This window comes from Crinia signifera, chromosome 9, assembly GCF_055691185.1.
Source record: "Crinia signifera chromosome 9, ASM5569118v1, whole genome shotgun sequence".
Lineage (NCBI taxonomy): Eukaryota > Metazoa > Chordata > Amphibia > Anura > Myobatrachidae > Crinia > Crinia signifera.
The window spans coordinates 2,079,137-2,098,757 of record NC_139225.1 but is presented as its reverse complement, the minus strand read 5'-3'; the positions used below and the strand labels follow the sequence as shown (position 1 = coordinate 2,098,757).

Sequence of the window (19,621 nt, the reverse complement as noted above, 5' to 3'; positions counted from 1 at the left end):
TAGCGAACACATATTCCACAGCGCTGTACTGAGACTATTATTACCAGTTATTATATAGCGCACACATATTCCGCAGCGCTGTACAGGGAATATTATTACCAGTTATTATATAGCGCACACATATTCCGCAGTGCTGTACAGAGACTATTATTACCAGTTATTTATATAGCGCACACATATTCCACAGCGCTGTACAGAGAATATTATTACCAGTTATTATATAGCGCACACATATTCCGCAGTGCTGTACAGAGACTATTACCAGTTATTATATAGCGCACACATATTCCACAGCGATGTACAGAGACTATTATTACCAGTTATTATATAGCGCACACATATTCCACAGCGATGTACAGAGAATATTATTACCAGTTATTATATAGCGCACACATATTCCGCAGTGCTGTACAGAGTATATTATTACCAGTTATTATATAGCACACATATTCCGCAGCGCTGTACAGGGAATATTATTACCAGTTATTATATAGCGCACACATATTCCGCAGCGCTGTACAGGGAATATTATTACCAGTTATTATATAGCGCACACATATTCCGCAGCACTGTACAGAGACTATTACCAGTTATTATATAGCACACACATATTCCGCAGCGCTGTACAGAGACTATTATTACCAGTTATTATATAGCGCACACATATTACACAACGCTGTACAGAGAATATTATTACCAGTTATTTATATAGCGCACACATATTCCGCAGCGCTGTACAGGGAATATTATTACCAGTTATTTATATAGCGCACACATATTCCGCAGCACTGTACAGAGACTATTACCAGTTATTATATAGCACACACATATTCCGCAGCGCTGTACAGAGACTATTATTACCAGTTATTATATAGCACACACATATTACACAACGCTGTACAGAGAATATTATTACCAGATATATATATAGCGCACACATATTCTGCAGCGCTGTACAGAGAATATTATTACCAGTTATATATATATAGCGCACACATATTCCGCAGCGCTGTACAGAGAATATTATTACCAGTTATATATATAGCGCACACATATTCTGCAGCGCTGTACAGAGACTATTATTACCAGTTATTATATAGCGCACACATATTCCGCAGCGCTGTACAGAGAATATTATTACCAGTTATTATATAGCGCACACATATTCCGCAGCGCTGTACAGAGTATATTATTACCAGTTATTATATAGCGCGCACATATTCCACAGCGCTGTACAGAGAATATTATTACCAGTTATTATATAGCGCACACATATTCCGCAGCGCTGTACAGAGACTATTATTACCAGTTATTATATAGCGCACACATATTCCACAGCGCTGTACAGAGACCATTATTACCAGTTATTATATAGCGCACACATATTCCACAGCGCTGTACAGAGACTATTATTACCAGTTATTATATAGCGCACACATATTCCACAGCGCTGTACAGAGAATATTATTACCAGTTATTATATAGCGCTCACATATTCTGCAGCGCTGTACAGAGAATATTATTACCAGTTATTATATAGCACACATATTCCGCAGCGCTGTACAGGGAATATTATTACCAGTTATTATATAGCGCACACATATTCCGCAGCGCTGTACAGGGAATATTATTACCAGTTATTATATAGCGCACACATATTCCGCAGCACTGTACAGAGACTATTACCAGTTATTATATAGCACACACATATTCCGCAGCGCTGTACAGAGACTATTATTACCAGTTATTATATAGCGCACACATATTACACAACGCTGTACAGAGAATATTATTACCAGTTATTTATATAGCGCACACATATTCCGCAGCGCTGTACAGGGAATATTATTACCAGTTATTTATATAGCGCACACATATTCCGCAGCACTGTACAGAGACTATTACCAGTTATTATATAGCACACACATATTCCGCAGCGCTGTACAGAGACTATTATTACCAGTTATTATATAGCACACACATATTACACAACGCTGTACAGAGAATATTATTACCAGATATATATATAGCGCACACATATTCTGCAGCGCTGTACAGAGAATATTATTACCAGTTATATATATATAGCGCACACATATTCCGCAGCGCTGTACAGAGAATATTATTACCAGTTATATATATAGCGCACACATATTCTGCAGCGCTGTACAGAGACTATTATTACCAGTTATTATATAGCGCACACATATTCCGCAGCGCTGTACAGAGAATATTATTACCAGTTATTATATAGCGCACACATATTCCGCAGCGCTGTACAGAGTATATTATTACCAGTTATTATATAGCGCGCACATATTCCACAGCGCTGTACAGAGAATATTATTACCAGTTATTATATAGCGCACACATATTCCGCAGCGCTGTACAGAGACTATTATTACCAGTTATTATATAGCGCACACATATTCCACAGCGCTGTACAGAGACCATTATTACCAGTTATTATATAGCGCACACATATTCCACAGCGCTGTACAGAGACTATTATTACCAGTTATTATATAGCGCACACATATTCCACAGCGCTGTACAGAGAATATTATTACCAGTTATTATATAGCGCTCACATATTCTGCAGCGCTGTACAGAGAATATTATTACCAGTTATTATATACCGCTCACATATTCTGCAGCGCTGTACAGAGATTATTATTACCAGTTATATTATTTAGCGCACACATATACCGCAGCGCTGTACAGAGACTATTATTACCAGTTATTATATAGCGCACACATCTTCCGCAGCGCTGTACAGAGACTATTAGAACATTCACATCAGTCCCTGCCCCAGTGGAGCTTACAATCTATATTCCCTATCACATGTACACACACACACAGACATTCTAGGGTAATTATGTTGGAAGCCACGCAAGTACAGTGAGAATATACAAACTCTGCACAGTAAGGGTTATGGTGGGGATAGAACCCATGACCTCAGCGCTGTGAGGCAGTAATGCTAACCATTACACCATCCGTACTGCCCCGTATATATAACACATGGTGGGGATAGAACCCATGACCTCAGCGCTGTGAAGGCAGTAATGTAACCATTACACCATCCGTACTGACCCGTATATATAACACATGGTGGGGATAGAACCCATGACCTCAGCGCTGTGAGGCTGTAATGGTTACATTACACCATCCGTACTGCCCCGTATATATATAACACATGGTGGGGATAGAACCCATGACCTCAGCGCTGTGAGGCAGTAATGCTAACCATTACACCATCCGTACTGCCCCGTGTATATAACACATGGTGGGGATAGAACCCATGACCTCATTGCTGTGAGGCAGTAATGTAACCATTACACCATCCGTACTGCCCCGTATATATAACACATGGTGGAATAGAACCCATGACCTCATTGCTGTGAGGCAGTAATGTAACCATTACACCATCCGTACTGCCCCGTATATATAACACATGGTGGAATAGAACCCATGACCTCAGTGCTGTGAGGCAGTAATGTAACCATTACACCGTCCGTACTGCCCGTATATATAACACATGTTGGGAATAGAACCCGTGACCTCAATGCTGTGAGGCAGTAATGTAACCATTACACCGTCCGTACTGCCCCGTATATATAACACATGTTGGGAATAGAACCCGTGACCTCAATGCTGTGAGGCAGTAATATAATCATTACACCATCCGTACTGCCCCGTATATATAACACATGGTGGGGATAGAACCCATGACTTCAGTGCTGTGAGGCAGTAATGTAACCATTACACCGTCCGTACTGCCCCGTATATATAACACATGGTGGGGATAGAACCCATGACCTCAATGCTGTGAGGCAGTAATACTAACCATTACACCATCCGTACTGCCCCGTATATATAACACATGGTGGGGATAGAACCCATGACCTCAGCGCTGTGAGGCAGTAATGCTAACCATTACACCATCTGTACTGCCCCGTATATATAACACATGGTGGGGATAGAACCCATGACCTCAGCGCTGTGAGGCAGTAATGCTAACCATTACACCATCTGTACTGCCCCGTATATATAACACATGGTGGAATAGAACCCATGACCTCATTGCTGTGAGGCAGTAATGTAACCATTACACCATCCGTACTGCCCGTATATATAACACATGGTGGGGATAGAACCCATGACCTCAATGCTGTGAGGCAGTAATACTAACCATTACACCATCCGTACTGCCCCGTATATATAATACATGGTGGAGATAGAACCCATGACCTCAGTGCTGTGAGGCAGTAATACTAACCATTACACCATCCGTACTGCCCTGTATATATAACACATGGTGGGGATAGAACCCATGACCTCAGCGCTGTGAGGCAGTAATGTAACCATTACACCATCCGTACTGCCCCGTATATATAACACATGGTGGGGATAGAACCCATGACCTCAGTGCTGTGAGGCAGTAATGTAACCATTACACCATCCGTACTGCCCCGTATATATAACACATGGTGGGGATAGAACCCATGACCTCAGTGCTGTGAGGCAGTAATGTAACCATTACACCATCTGTACTGCCCCGTATATATAACACATGGTGGAATAGAACCCATGACCTCATTGCTGTGAGGCAGTAATGTAACCATTACACCATCCGTACTGCCCGTATATATAACACATGGTGGGGATAGAACCCATGACCTCAATGCTGTGAGGCAGTAATACTAACCATTACACCATCCGTACTGCCCCGTATATATAATACATGGTGGAGATAGAACCCATGACCTCAGTGCTGTGAGGCAGTAATACTAACCATTACACCATCCGTACTGCCCCGTATATATAACACATGGTGGGGATAGAACCCATGACCTCAGCGCTGTGAGGCAGTAATGTAACCATTACACCGTCCGTACTGCCCCGTATATATAACACATGGTGGGGATAGAACCCATGACCTCAGCGCTGTGAGGCAGTAATGTAACCATTACACTGTCCGTACTGCCCCGTATATATAACACATGGTGGGGATAGAACCCATGACCTCAGTGCTGTGAGGCAGTAATGTAACCATTACACCGTCCGTACTGTCCCGTATATATAGCACATGGTGAGATTGAACCCATGACCTCAGTGCTGTGAGGCAGTAATGTAACCATTACACCATCCGTGTGAGTAAACAACATTGGTCATACATTTGCTTTTTACTGTGCAGCATTGATGTTTTAGGGTGGTATTGTTTTTTGTTACGCATCGCTTTGTATACACCGATATTGTGGGTGACGTGGGCTGGCACTAATCATTTCAGGATGTTTCAGTATACAGTAAAAGTGTAGAGTCTGCGAAATTGACCACATGCAAATGAAATAAAACCTTTATATTTCTAAATACAGGAATTAAATTCAAGTTAACGTTATATTTGTGTAATTGAAATGTAATAATTATTTTGTTGAAGTTCTGTTTATGGTTGGTTGTTGGTCCTATTTAGACTCTGGTGCCTCTCACTTTCCTTAGGGACCTTGCAGCCAGAAACTGCCTCGTTGGGGAAAACCACTTTGTGAAAGTTGCAGATTTTGGACTCAGTCGGTTGATGACGGGGGACACGTATACGGCCCATGCCGGGGCCAAATTCCCTATTAAGTGGACTGCCCCAGAAAGCTTGGCTTATAACAAATTCTCTATAAAATCAGATGTTTGGGGTAAGTAAATATCATTGAGAGGAGATTGTATTTGGGGATTACCTTTCCTTGGTCCGATCTGCATCAGGCTGGTGGTTATGTAATGGTTTCGGTCATACAGTGGTGGGTGAGGGTATAGTAAGCAGGAGGAGGAGCCTGCAGATGCACACTAAATATATATGCTAGACCTTTTAATATCTTTGCTATATTGCCTTGGAGGTTATTAGCATAATGATGCCCATTATTATCAGCTTGTCCACCGCGTCCAGGTTACCTCAATAGGACAAGTCCCTAACACTACTCTGAGACAGGTCTCAGCAGGTACCACCTCATATGTCCAGGGTGTGCAGTTTAGGGCCCCTCCCCCTAGGTGAGGGTATAGTCAGTAATAAGGGGTAATGTCTAAATGGAATGGTTCCCAAACTGTGTGCCTAGGCACCCTGGGGTGCCTCAGAACACTTGCTGGGGTGCCTTGGGTTGGTGGACCAGGATCAATTCATATTATTTATGGTCAATGTAACAGGCAAAACCAGTGCTGGTGGCTGCCAATCATAATATATGTGGACAAACAGAAGCAAATCCTGTCCCTCACCAGATAACTGTGACATATAAACACAATGCACTTCATTTTTTTTCTGAATTTCTCGATAGGAAGCATTTGGCCTAGGGGTGCCTTGAAAATATTTTGATGCTCTAGGGTGCCGTGATTCAAAAAAGTTTGGGAACCACTGGTCTATGCAGTTCTCCAGTGTTCTTGTTCTGGGAATCGAGATGAACCTGTGGCCTGTTTGATAGGTGGTCTGGACCTGTAATGGAAATACAGCAAAGAAGCCAAATAATATTGGCATTGCACACAAGGGAATATAAATATACTTACTGAGTATAAATGGGACGGTTTCTGAATCCCCTCAGTATCTCGTCTGTGCTGTTGCACAATTTGTATGAGATTCCTTGTGTCCTCTCTTTGGGTTCCTTTACTGATCAAGCGATTTTCTACTCCACAGCCTTCGGTGTCCTACTATGGGAAATTGCCACCTATGGGTTGTCGCCGTACCCGGGTATCGACCTTTCTCAGGTGTACGAGCTGCTGGAAAAGGATTATCGCATGGAGCGTCCAGAAGGCTGTCCAGAAAAAGTTTATGAACTAATGAGAGCATGTATGTATCATTGTGCCTGGTTGTGGGGAGTGCTGGTCTATGTATTGAAGACATGGCTGATCGAAACGCTGTGTCAACTGTAGGCCTCAAGGGTGGATTGTGGCACTTCAACCTAAACCCCACCTTCCCCAACCTAATCCAGGCCTTGATCAGAGCGTCGGAATCCTCATTGATATCTGAATTTCAGTACGGTCTCCTGACTATAGTAATGTGGTGATTGCTGCAGAGGGACAGCTAGTAGTGTAAGGATTGGGCAGTGCGACGGCTAGTAGTGTAAGGATTGGGCAGGGGGACGGCTAGTAGTGTAAGGATTGGGCAGGGGGACGGCTAGTAGTGTAAGGATTGGGCAGGGGGACGGCTAGTAGTGTAAGGATTGGGCAGTGGGACGGCTAGTAGTGTAAGGATTGGGCAGTGGGACGGCTAGTAGTGTAAGGATTGGGCAGTGGGACGGCTAGTAGTGTAAGGATTGGGCAGTGGGACGGCTAGTAGTGTAAGGATTGGGCAGTGGGCTGGCTAGTAGTGTAAGGATTGGGCAGTGGGACGGCTAGTAGTGTAAGGATTGGGCAGTGGGACGGCTAGTAGTGTAAGGATTGGGCAGTGGGACGGCTAGTAGTGTAAGGATTGGGCAGAGGGACAGCTAGTAGTGCATGGATTGGGCAGTGGGACGGCTAGTAGTGTAAGGATTGGGCAGTGGGACGGCTAGTAGTGTAAGGATTGGGCAGTGGGACAGTTAGTAGTGTAAGGATTGGGCAGTGGGCTGGCTAGTAGTGTAAGGATTGGGCAGTGGGCTGGCTAGTAGTGTAAGGATTGGGCAGTGGGACAGTTAGTAGTGTAAGGATTGGGCAGTGTGACAGTTAGTAGTGTAAGGATTGGGCAGTGGACTGGCTAGTAGTGTAAGGATTTGGCAGTGGGCTGGCTAGTAGTGTAAGGATTGGGCAGTGGGACGGCTAGTAGTGTAAGGATTGGGCAGGGGGACAGCTAGTAGTGTAAGGATTGGGCAGTGGGACAGCTAGTAGTGTAAGGATTGGGCAGGGGGACGGCTAGTAGTGTAAGGATTGGGCAGTGGGCTGGCTAGTAGTGTAAGGATTGGGCAGTGGGACGGCTAGTAGTGTAAGGATTGGGCAGTGGGCCGGCTAGTAGTGTAAGGATTGGGCAGTGGGCCGGCTAGTAGTGTAAGGATTGGGCAGGGGGACGGCTAGTAGTGTAAGGATTGGGCAGGGGGACGGCTAGTAGTGTAAGGATTGGGCAGGGGGACGGCTAGTAATGTAAGGATTGGGCAGGGGGACGGCTAGTAGTGTAAGGATTGGGCAGGGGGACGGCTAGTAGTGTAAGGATTGGGCAGGGGGACGGCTAGTAGTGTAAGGCTTGGGCAGGGGGACGGCTAGTAGTGTAAGGATTGGGCAGGGGGACGGCAAGTAGTGTAAGGATTGGGCAGGGGGACGGCTAGTAGTGTAAGGATTGGGCATTGGGACGGCTAGTAGTGTAAGGATTGGGCATTGGGACGGCTAGTAGTGTAAGGATTGGGCAGTGGGACGGCTAGTAGTGTAAGGATTGGGCAGTGGGCCGGCTAGTAGTGTAAGGATTGGGCAGTGGGCCGGCTTGTAGTGTAAGGATTGGGCAGGGGGATGGCTAGTAGTGTAAGGATTGGGCAGTGGGACGGCTAGTAGTGTAAGGATTGGGCAGTGGGCCGGCTAGTAGTGTAAGGATTGGGCAGTGGGCCGGCTTGTAGTGTAAGGATTGGGCAGTGGGCCGGCTAGTAGTGTAAGGATTGGGCAGTGGGACGGCTAGTAGTGTAAGGATTGGGCAGTGGGCCGGCTAGTAGTGTAAGGATTGGGCAGTGGGCCGGCTTGTAGTGTAAGGATTGGGCAGTGGGACGGCTAGTAGTGTAAGGATTGGGCAGTGGGACGGCTAGTAGTGTAAGGATTGGGCAGTGGGACGGCTAGTAGTGTAAGGATTGGGCAGTGGGACGGCTAGTAGTGTAAGGATTGGGCAGTGGGCTGGCTGTAGCAGTATGAGATATTGCTGCAGTGGGATGGATATGACTGTAGGAAAACGGTATTGCTCACAGCGACTGTTCTTTTTTTATTTCGGATACAATATATAACTAATTTTCAATGAATTGACTTGGCTGTATTTGTATTTATACTAATAGAACAGTCGCTGTGAGCGATGCTGGCATTGTTAGCGGATATATTAAGGATCGCTCACAGCAATGTTGGCACTCAGGGTTATTATACTTGCTGACATTTCATTGTGTGACATACTGTTACCAGATGCCGGGTGCCAGTCTGCAGGTACTGAAGTAACCTGTAATATTGGTGAGATACCCCAGGCACTCTGAATCTAGTAGTTACATCACCAGAATTACACCAGGGCTTGTTGGGAGATTTACAGGGAAGGAGAAGGGAGCGTTTTGGACCAGCTGCAGTAGGCAAAGGTTGGGTAACCGCATTGGACTATGGGCCTTATTCTAGTTCAAAAAAGGGGGAAAAAAAGGGGTGGAGCGCTACAGTGGATCAATTGGATATCACTAATTTATTGTATAAAATATTAAAAAGCAATTGATATGACAATAGTAGTAAATCAATAACAAAAAATGATACAATAATAAAAATTATAATAAAAATTAATGTATAATATAGAACAAGGAGGACAATACTTATGTCTCTGCGCAGCTGCCTTTGTGTCCCTTAGGATGTTGGGGGGGGAGGGAAAGTTCTCCGGGTAGTGCACTACCAGATTGGTGGTTAATGATTTGCCATCCTGGATGGAGGTAGAAGACGCTGGAGGATGCTCTGGTTCCCAAATTTTTGGGGTCCTCACTATGTTGCGCTGATCCCAGTAGTGGATGGAACCTGTGGTTATTTTTCTCGCTGGAGGAAGATCTGTATACCTTCGGAATGAAGGGTCCTCACGATGGTGCGATGTTGGATGTCCACAGGAGAAAGCAATGGGGATCGGATCCGGAGGGTGGCAATGAAAGGGAAATGTTTTCCAGGAGAGTCGTTGGAAGGGGGTGGGGGTGGAGGGCCGAAGGCAGAGTTAAAGGTTCTTCCCGGTCCTTTAATCAATAAAAGCAAGTGCTGCCTAACATGTTTCACCGTGACCTCACGGCTTTATCATTATTCTAGTTCACTCTTTCTGACAAAATCCTTCTTAGATGGACAAAACCATGTGCACTGCAGGTGGGGCAGATGTAACTTGTGCCGAGAGAATTAGATTTGGGTGGGGTTTTCTTCAAGTGAGATTTATGTTGCAGTGGAAAAATAAAGCAGCCAGTATGTACCCTGCACAGAAACAAAATAACTCACCCAAATCTAACTCTCTCTGCACATGTTACATCTGCCCCCCTGCAGTGCACATGGTTTTGTCACAGGTACTCAAACTCTGTCCTCAGGACCCCCACACCCCCCACACTTGTGATTATAAGTGAAATAATTAGCTCCACCTGTGGATCTTTTAAAATGTGTCAGAGTAATGAATGCACCTGTGCACCTGCCGGGTGACCTGGAACACGTGAACCGTGTGGGGGCCTGAGGACCGTGTTTGGGAGCCCCTGGCCTGTCTGATAGTGGAGAGCAGTTTCCAGCAGTGGGTACTGTGTAGAAGGTAAAGGATGTGGGATTTACTAGACTGGAATAAGTGATATGTCATTGGGTAACTGGGGGAAAGTAGAAGAGTGTAAGAAGTTACTATAGGTTTAATGCAACAAATCAATGTTATGTCTTGGTTTTTCCTCTTAGGCTGGCAATGGAATCCTCTAGACAGACCGTCCTTTGCTGAAATCCATCAAGCATTTGAAACGATGTTTCAGGAGTCGAGTATCTCAGACGGTAAGAACCATTCTCTTTCACGCTTTGTTAGCTGCGGAGGACCCTTGTCACCAGTAGCAGGATGGGAAGTGCAGTAACGGAGTATTGAACTGGGATATAGCATTGGAGCTGTGGGATTGCCTGAACTTTTCCAAGCTGGCTGCAAAGAAGATTATTTAACCCCTAAAGGGCACTTACCATACCGTTATTGCCAATACTAAATTAAACAAATGCTAAAGATGCCGTATGTTCTTCCAAACTAAAATTTTTCTCCGTTCCTGACATTTCAGTAGAAGCGTGTAGAATCTGGGTTTCCTAGTTTGGTTGAAAATTGTCCCTGAACACAAGAGCTGACTATTGATTTTCCTTCGCAGTCCTTCTGTGCTTTCCCTTCTGGCAACTTGCATTGTTCTATTTTCAGCCTTTCTAGGCACCAAAATATGCTAGAATGTAACCCTTTCAGTGCCAACGTAGCTGTGAGGGATCCTCAAAATATCATTAAAAATGCCAGCACCGCTCACAGCGACTATTCTGTTTTTGGGTGCAATATTTAACTAAACTTCAGGTAACTGACTTGGATGTACTTGTATTTATCTATACCAAAAGAACAGTCGCTGCGAGCGATGCTGCAGTTTTTAGCGGATATGCTGAGGATTGCTCACAGCAACATTGGCACTCAAAGGGTTAAATATTATATATATATATATATATATATATATATATATATATAATCTCCAACAACAGATATCCTTATAGCGCTGATCTTCTGTAGGAAATAGTGTCCAGGCAATACTTCTAAGGCTTGTGCCGCACTCCTATTTAGGGCCCTTCCAGTTAGCCCAAACTGTAAAGCATGTAAAAAAAAGAAGAAAAAGAGGCGCACCATAGTGTAGTATTTAAGTTTTAAAAGAATTATTCTTTACTGATAAAACAATAACACTCACAAAGGTACAGGTGTTATACCAAAATAACACAATTGCGCATAAGATCAGGAATATCACCAAGTGATGTTTTCCAAATGGCAAATTCACTGTACTGCAGCCTGGCTCCTGGTCCTCGCTGCATCAGTAGGACGAAACAACGTTTGGGCGGAGCTGAGAGGACGCAAGGTGTGACGCAGCGAGGTCCAGGAGCCAGGCTGCAGTACAGTGCATTTGCCATTTGGAAAACAGCACTTGGTGATATTCCTGATCTTATGCGCAATTGTGTTATTTTTGGTATAACACCTGTACCTTTGTGAGTGTTATTCTTTTATCAGTAAAGAATCATTGTTTTAAAACTTAAATACTACACTATTGTGCGCCTCTTTTTCATATATATCATATAGTTTATCCATTATAGTCCCATCGTGTGCCTGAATCAGTCCGCTTTTAATTGGAATTGACCACTACAGAAACAAAAAGTGTGAGCAGCTATCAACCAATCACTTTTCATATTACTACTACAATGATTTCACATTCCATAAGTTAAGTATTAATTCTATATAGATTGAAGGCTAAGTACTCCTCACCTCTATGATGTGAAGTACCGCCACTGATCACTAGAGGCCACTGGACGGACCAGATTACTCCTTTGTGTGCTATAAGATGTCATAACAGAAAGTGAAAGCAATTTTAGCAGGGACACATATATATATATATATATGTGAGAGAGAGAGAGATAGAAAAGGCATATATATTAAAAATGTTCTTCAGTTGTTTAAAAATGATTTTTTAAGGATGTCTTTGTAAAATGCAGATTTTGCTTTGTGTGCGGCTTTCTGCTGCGGCTAATGTACAACGCTGTCTTTGTACTATTTGATAACTGCTCTTGTCAGGTACTGAAATACAATAAAAGGCAGCTCTTTGCATTGTCCTTGGTGGAGTCCGAATGCCTCCTTTTTAGCTTACAAACGTCTTTTTTCAAAGTAATTTTTGATTGATTGCGCTGCGGCCTAAATGGCTGTGTAAGTTTCATTCTGCACGGATGAAATAATATCTGGAATTTTCACAACAGGCACTTTACAAAAATGAGTCTCCTAAATTGTCCATCTACCGTACTTAAAATATTTTTGTGAATCATAACATTTCTGAAGGTATTCATAGACTCTGCAATTTTGATGACCTATATTGCTGTTTCAATGGCTGCAAATGGCCAGGTGTGGCTGGTAGATGTGAGCAGGCAATGATTATATCTCCCCTTTTATGCCGCCTTTGTCCATCCATGCTGTTGTAGCCTCATCAGATTTTGGACCAGCTCTGCAGACGGAGATCTTCCAGATTTGACCATACACATCTGTTTACATATTTGGATGAGGGGAGTGATATCAAACCTTGTAAAGATACGGAGATATTGCCCATAGTAACCAATCAGATATAGCACATTCTATAAAATGTTAGCAAGAATCTGAACGAGGCCTCTGAAGTTTAATGTAATTGGTGTAACTCTGTCTGTTTTGTTTCTTTATTATGTTTAATGCCTTTTTATGACCTTTCCCCTCCCTTTGTTTCACTCTTTTTTCTTTATCCCTTTGTTACTGTGAACATTTTGAATAAAGATTTAATGTTGAAAACAAATGTTCTAAAGAATCCGATTGGGTGCTATGGGATGCTCTGTGTAGAAGAATTGATTACATACATCTCATTACTGATTTGGACACTGTGGGTTATGTCTAGATCCACTCACTCCCAAATAATTTAGTCCCGACCCCTGTAGACTCCAGTAATCTTTACTTTTGAATAAGACCATGCAAAATAATAGTTTAAGGGCGGAACACTGATCATTACTAGGCCATTCCGGTCTATCACAGATCACCATCCATCACCAGCTTTTTGCTGAATGTCGTACACTATTTAGGGATGTTTTCTACGGTAGAACTCGGTCACCAGCTCTAAGTTTTGTACATGAAACCTGGTTATCTAACGTGAAATAATTACAGAAATGACCTGATGCCAGTATATACACATTGCATTTATTTCTTTTTAACATTCTGTGTTTCAGAGGTAGAGAAAGAACTGGGAAAGAAAGGCCTCAGGGTTATCATGAACAATCCTTTGCAAGCTCCTCAGCTGCCCACAAAAAGCAGGTTTACGCGAAAAGTGGCTGAGAGCAAGGATGATAACGCAGATCCCATGCAGGGCAGAGGAGCAGGGGACCCAGGTGTGTAATCGGCCGTCTCTATGAAGATCTGTTCACATGATACTAGAGTCCACTCAAGATACAACTGCAATGCATTTAAATGACTTTTGTGGGTTTTTTTGCAGATATTTTGGAACTTGAGCCAGCAGTGTCTCCTCTCCTCCCTCACAAGGAGCGGCTGGGGACTGCAGATGGTGGACTTCCAGAGGATGAACGCCTGCTGCCAAACAACAAAAAAGCCAACCTGTTTAGCACTCTGATCAAGAGGAAGAAGAAGGTTGCCCCCACACCACCCAAACGCAGCAGCTCGTTCCGTGAAATCGAACAAAGGTGCCTGGAAGGAGAGCATAGAGATGCCAATGATGGGGGTAACATTGATTCCATAAAGTTTCCAAATAATGGTGCTGCTATAACTAATGGCTCGGTACAGGGAAGTACTGGCTTTCTGTCGCCGCACTGGAAGAAATCCAGCGCAAATGCAGGCCGCCAAGCACCGCCAGGGGAAGACATTGGTAATAGTAATACAGGAAAACGTTTCCAGAGGTCCTCCTCTGCTTCCTGCATGCCCCATGGATCCAAGGACATGGAGTGGAAGTCAGTCACCCTCCCCAGGGAAATGCCATCCACTCGGTATATGTTGGACATGGCTAATGCTACACAAAAAGCCGAAATACCAGCTCTGCCCCGAAAGAGAGGCAACGAAAGCAAAACAGACTCTTGTACCAGGGGGACTGTCACGCCACCTCCTCGTCTACCAAAAAAAAGCGAGGAGCCAACAGATGAAGTGTTTAAAGACACAGACCCAAGTCCAGTATCCAGTTCACCAAGTTTGACGCCCAAATTGCTGCACAGGAAAGCCGGAGGCCCTTCCTCATCCTCTCCCTTACAGAAAGAGGATATGGGGAGCACCAGATGTGGCTCTGACTTTGCTTTCTCTGCCAAGCAAACCTCAGGTTCTGTGAAAACTGAAACAGATCTCCGCCTCAGGAGGGCCAAACCATCAGAACCAGCCACCAAGGACAAAATTAAAGCCTTAAAGGTCAAACCGAGCCCACCTCTACCACTTTCCAACCCAACCTCTTCATCTTCCACCAGCTCCTGCACGGTAGGAAAATCTACAAAACTGTCCTCCCAAAGTCAGGATCCGAGCACAAACGAGCCAAAGCACAAACCAACAAACCAGAGTGAGGATCACTCGAGAACAAACCCAGCTGTGATAGACATTGGCAAGAAATCAGCGTTACTGTCCAACGCCAAGCCCCAATCTACAGAGAAGCGGCCTGGGGGACAGACAATAGCTGGAGGAGTAGTGGATAAGCCACATCAACCTGCTCCATCTTCCTCATCTTCCACAGCTTTCATTCCCCTCCTGTCCACAAGAGTTTCCCTGCGTAAAACCCGCCAACCCCCAGAGAAGTTCCTCAGTGGAGCGGTCACAAAGGATACTGTATTGGAGAGCACAGAATGCCTACGTGCTGCCATCAGCCGCAATTCAGAACAAATGGCCAGCCACAGTGCGGTGCTCGAGGCTGCTAAAAACCTGCACGCGTTTTGTACCAGTTACGTGGACTCCATTCAACAAATGAGGAACAAATTCGCTTTCAGAGAAGCAATGAGCAAGTTGGAGAACAGCCTGCGGGATCTACAAATCTGCCCCACTGCTGCCTCCACTGGTGGTGGACCTGCCACTCCTCAGGACTTTAGCAGGCTGCTTTCTTCTGTGAAGGAGATCAGCGATGTAGTGCAGAGGTAGCATCTGAGATTCAGGGTTTTAAGTACAAATTTAGAGCAGAGGGTATCAGGGCTTCAACCCCTTACTCTCTTGAGATGCTGAAAAGCAGGGATCCTCGTGGTAGCTTTAATACTGATGCCTAGGATGAAGCGCTTTGAACCTGAGGTTTTGATTGGTGGTATTTAGGCCCACAACATGCCACGTGGCATTAAGAAGTGGCCATACTGGCTCATCTCGTTTTAAAGAACGCCCTTATCCCTCCTCTTTCCATAGAGACTGTAGTAATATCTGACACGGACCTTCATGGTCTACTGATTACCTGAAACTTTTAATAGGCAGAGGGCTTTACAGTGCTGGAGACCATACAGGACATTAACACAAGCAGTATTGTCAAAATAATGCCTTTGTCTAACACGGCTGCAGACCCATCGCTACTGCCTCATCTTTTATAAAACTTATTGACCACCCCCGTGCACACATCATAACGAATCCCCTTTTTTGGTTTCCACATGTCCGAATACATTCCAGAAAGTTACATAAAATGGCAACACACTTGGCATAGGAGAATGTCACACAGTAATTCATAGACTGGTTGTTGAGACCTTGTTGTCCTCTTCTGGTCAACTGTCTTGGAGGGTTCCTCATGGCGGACACATTATCTAAACAGCAATTAGGTAAATACATCGAAGTCCAACATAAATGGTGTCGCAGCTTAAGTGCAATTCTCTATTTTTAAATCAAAAAAAGCAAAATGAAATGTTGGGGAGTTTATAGCTGGTGTTATTGTGAGGGTTACTTGGAACAACCGTCTCCTAATTCTTTTAGCCATAAGCAGAATAGCAGCTTGATACCTTCAAGGTTACACATATGTTGATTATCGGGATCCTGGGCACAGAACTTCTAGAGAATGGGGCATTGAAGTCTTGTTACTCCGCACATCCTTTGTCCCCGCTCCTCCAGCTGTGCTTCCCAGTTGGTATCTCCAGGAGTAGACTTTGTATTATATTGCCGACTGAGCGTCTCCCGCCCTTCCTTTTAGACGTTTACAGGAAATTTCAATATTTCAGTATAAATTTACAGTTCACTGTTTTTATTTTTGTTTTTCCTCTCCAACGATATGCAATTTTATACATACATGTAAATATACAAATGTCAGATTTTAAACGTGCACATACAGATGCCATCATGAAAAGGACTCTCCTTGGCACTGACGAGGTCAAAGTGCCTCTATTGCAGTGGGGACCGGATTGGCCGCTCAGCTGCTAGGCTACATGTCTGCAATCGGCAGCAAGAGGTCCAAGGCCGGGCACCATTGTTTACTAACCTCTCAGTGTCAGAGGTCATATCTGCCTGGCTGGTCACTCAATGGTTACCGGGACAGACAGATCCCCCCCAAACTGATTTTCATGGGTGGCATTTGGGCGTCTATTGTCATTCCTGTTCACCTGTGTATTGAATCCGTGCCTTCTCAGCGACTGCCTATACACTCGGATGGTGCCTTACACACAGAGAAGTGGTGACAGCCAGGTCCCTTGTCAGGAGTTCAGCCTACACTTTGTAATTTTACTGTTTTTGTTGAAATGATAAAGCTGAGCTGTTCAGGGTCCATTTTGTTTTGTGTTTTACCCGTACTGCAGGGCCTACACCAGGCCTGACCAGGCAGAGGCTCTCCAGTTGTTATGAAACTACACATCCCAGTATGCTTTGCCAAAGTTTTACCATTCCCTAACAGCAAAACTGGAGCAAAGCATGCTGGGACTCGTGGTTTCACAACAGCTGGAGAGCCACAGGTTTTAATTCCAGATCATTTCACTGAGACTTCTGTCTGATGATACCAAATGTTTAAATTTCCCTGGTGACAGAAGGTTGGTCCAGCCCATTTGTTAAAGCCCCCTCATCAACCTACCGTACCTTTGTTCAGTGTGTGATTAGCAACAATACTGAAATTACAATGGGTTTTGCACTTTACAGCCCGACACCAGTTGAGTACAACAACCAGTATAACCAAAAAACCTTGGGCATCAAGCGGTGTGATCGTACATGGATAAAGCACATCAACTTTTATATATATGTCATTTTTAAATCAATTACTTGACAATTATTGGGCCTACCTATCGTGATGTTCTTTGGGGGGGGTTGGCTCACGTACTAGGTGGAAGGTTGCTAGAAACACGGTGAATCCGGCTGAGCTGCTCCCCACAGTTACCTGAGAGGAGACACTTGCCGATGTCTTTGGTCAGCCAATAAGACTTACTGAGAGGAGAACTTTTACTTGTTGTAACTGGCAGTGAAGATGTTACATTTTCCAAGTCCTCAAATGTTCCTCTTCCTACGTTATTAAGTGGTAATGCAGTTCATTAAATGGAACCGGTGTTTGCAATAAGAAGATTCATATTTATTTATAAAGATAGATGCTTATAGAGAAAGTTATTAATTTTTATTTCCCTTGTTCAATGAAACAGCCCCGTTATACTCAGGCGGCTCTGTACTGACTGTTGAGAAATAATTAGACGATCCCCGATTCTCACTACTGTGCAGTAACATCAGCCCAAGCTGCTCTGACCTAAAGGCAGGTCGGTGATTATAACAGGTGGGTTGCTTTCTTCTAAGATTTGGATAACAGTCGTTTGAACCTCTTAATTGCCAGCGTTGTAGTCCCTGCGCTGCCACACAGGATGGGTCTGAGTTATGAAGTGAGCGAAAGGGCAACAAGGTACGGCGCATATATCTCTAGCACATCTGTGGCTGTGTCCACCCCTGGGCTTACACGTGTCACTGGTGTGTCAATGATGTCACTTCCTGTACATAACTTTGATGTTCTTGTAATGTCACCTCTGTCTGTTTTACAATTTTGTCAAAATACAGCTCATTTATGTACTTGTGTTGGCTCTTTGTGTTTTGTTTGCATGAACTTGGGAGTGTACTTGGGGCTGTGGTTGGTTTGACCTTGGACAGTACAAAATAATTGACAATGTAATGTTCATGAGCCAATGAGCCATGACTATTTAGCAGACAGCGATCTTCAAAGTTCCTCATTGCCACAAAATGTCACAGTATTTGTTGGACAGTACTGCTCTAGCACTGGCAGTTTGGGGGATGTCTATTATGACTTGCAGTGGGGGGGGGGGGTGTCTACAGTTTTGAGGCATCACCTTAATTTGCCCAGTGGTTACTGTTGGAAGGATCACATTACTGTTACCACAAATGGTGGTATCCAATGGGTGTAGTCGGCTGGTGTTTATTAAATATATTCAAATCCCCAGGAGAGGACAGAGCTACATGAGATTTTACTGTTTGGCAATGGTAAAACCCCTTTCAGGCAAAACACTGCAAAACCCACAGTACCCTCTTATATAACACTTTCCCACCAAGCCCCTAGGTCTGAGGCAATGTAGTCCAATGTATATCCCTCTTCCATTGTGGCGCAGACCAGGATTATCCACAGGTTGGCGCAGATGATTGCAGAAGTGCCAGAGGTCTCAGCAGCAGTATTTTCCCCAGTGCGTTATTCAATCCCCCCCCCCCCCTTGCTGTCACTGGCACCACTCTTGGTCCAGTGTCATTGCATCAGGAACCAGGATGTTCAGTTGTGTCCCGGTGGAAGCTGTTCACAAGACAACACCCCTTCATAATGATGTCCAGAGTTTGGAGAATGTCTATACCATCCCGTTTCAATGTCCTGAAGAGAGCGGCCCCTCTGTCGGATGATGTAGCCCCTTAATCTTATTTTTTTTTTAGTTATCACAAGATATTCTGTAACTGCAAAACTACTAAGTATATGCAAGAGGGCACTTAACATGCACAATCTATCCCGGCCAGGCATCTGAGCACTCTCGTACAGAAATCAAGGGGGTGACGTCAGCTTATCTAAATATGTATTTGGGGTAAAAGGTACCAAAGTTCCCTGACCCCTGCTCTAGCCATTCAAGTCCATGGGAAATTTAAATAAAATAAAAAATTTGACCCAATCAAAAGACAAGTTTACCTAGCATACAGATTCTCAAACTCATCCCCACGCAGTGCATGTTTTCCAGGTCTCCTCACAGAATCTCAAGTGAAATAATTAGCTCCACCTGTGGATGATGAAAATAAGTCCGTCAGCAAAGAGTGCACCTGCTGGGAGACCTGGAAAACGTGAACTGT

General features: G+C 44.2%; 1 protein-coding gene across 5 annotated transcripts in view; it reads left to right on the top strand.

Moving 5' to 3' along the window:
• The window catches only part of ABL1 (ABL proto-oncogene 1, non-receptor tyrosine kinase), a 176,869-nt gene extending 158,510 nt beyond the window's left edge, over positions 1-18,359 (top strand). For all 5 annotated transcript variants that reach the window (XM_083160872.1, XM_083160876.1, XM_083160875.1 and 2 more), the window contains 5 exons: positions 5,497-5,681; positions 6,665-6,817; positions 10,561-10,650; positions 13,609-13,767; positions 13,872-18,359. In XM_083160872.1, the coding sequence (XP_083016998.1) occupies positions 5,497-5,681; positions 6,665-6,817; positions 10,561-10,650; positions 13,609-13,767; positions 13,872-15,499 (2,215 nt within the window). In that variant the 3' untranslated portion in view covers positions 15,500-18,359. The remainder of the gene's footprint in view (positions 1-5,496; positions 5,682-6,664; positions 6,818-10,560; positions 10,651-13,608; positions 13,768-13,871) is intronic.
• Positions 18,360-19,621: the final 1,262 nt, after the last annotated feature.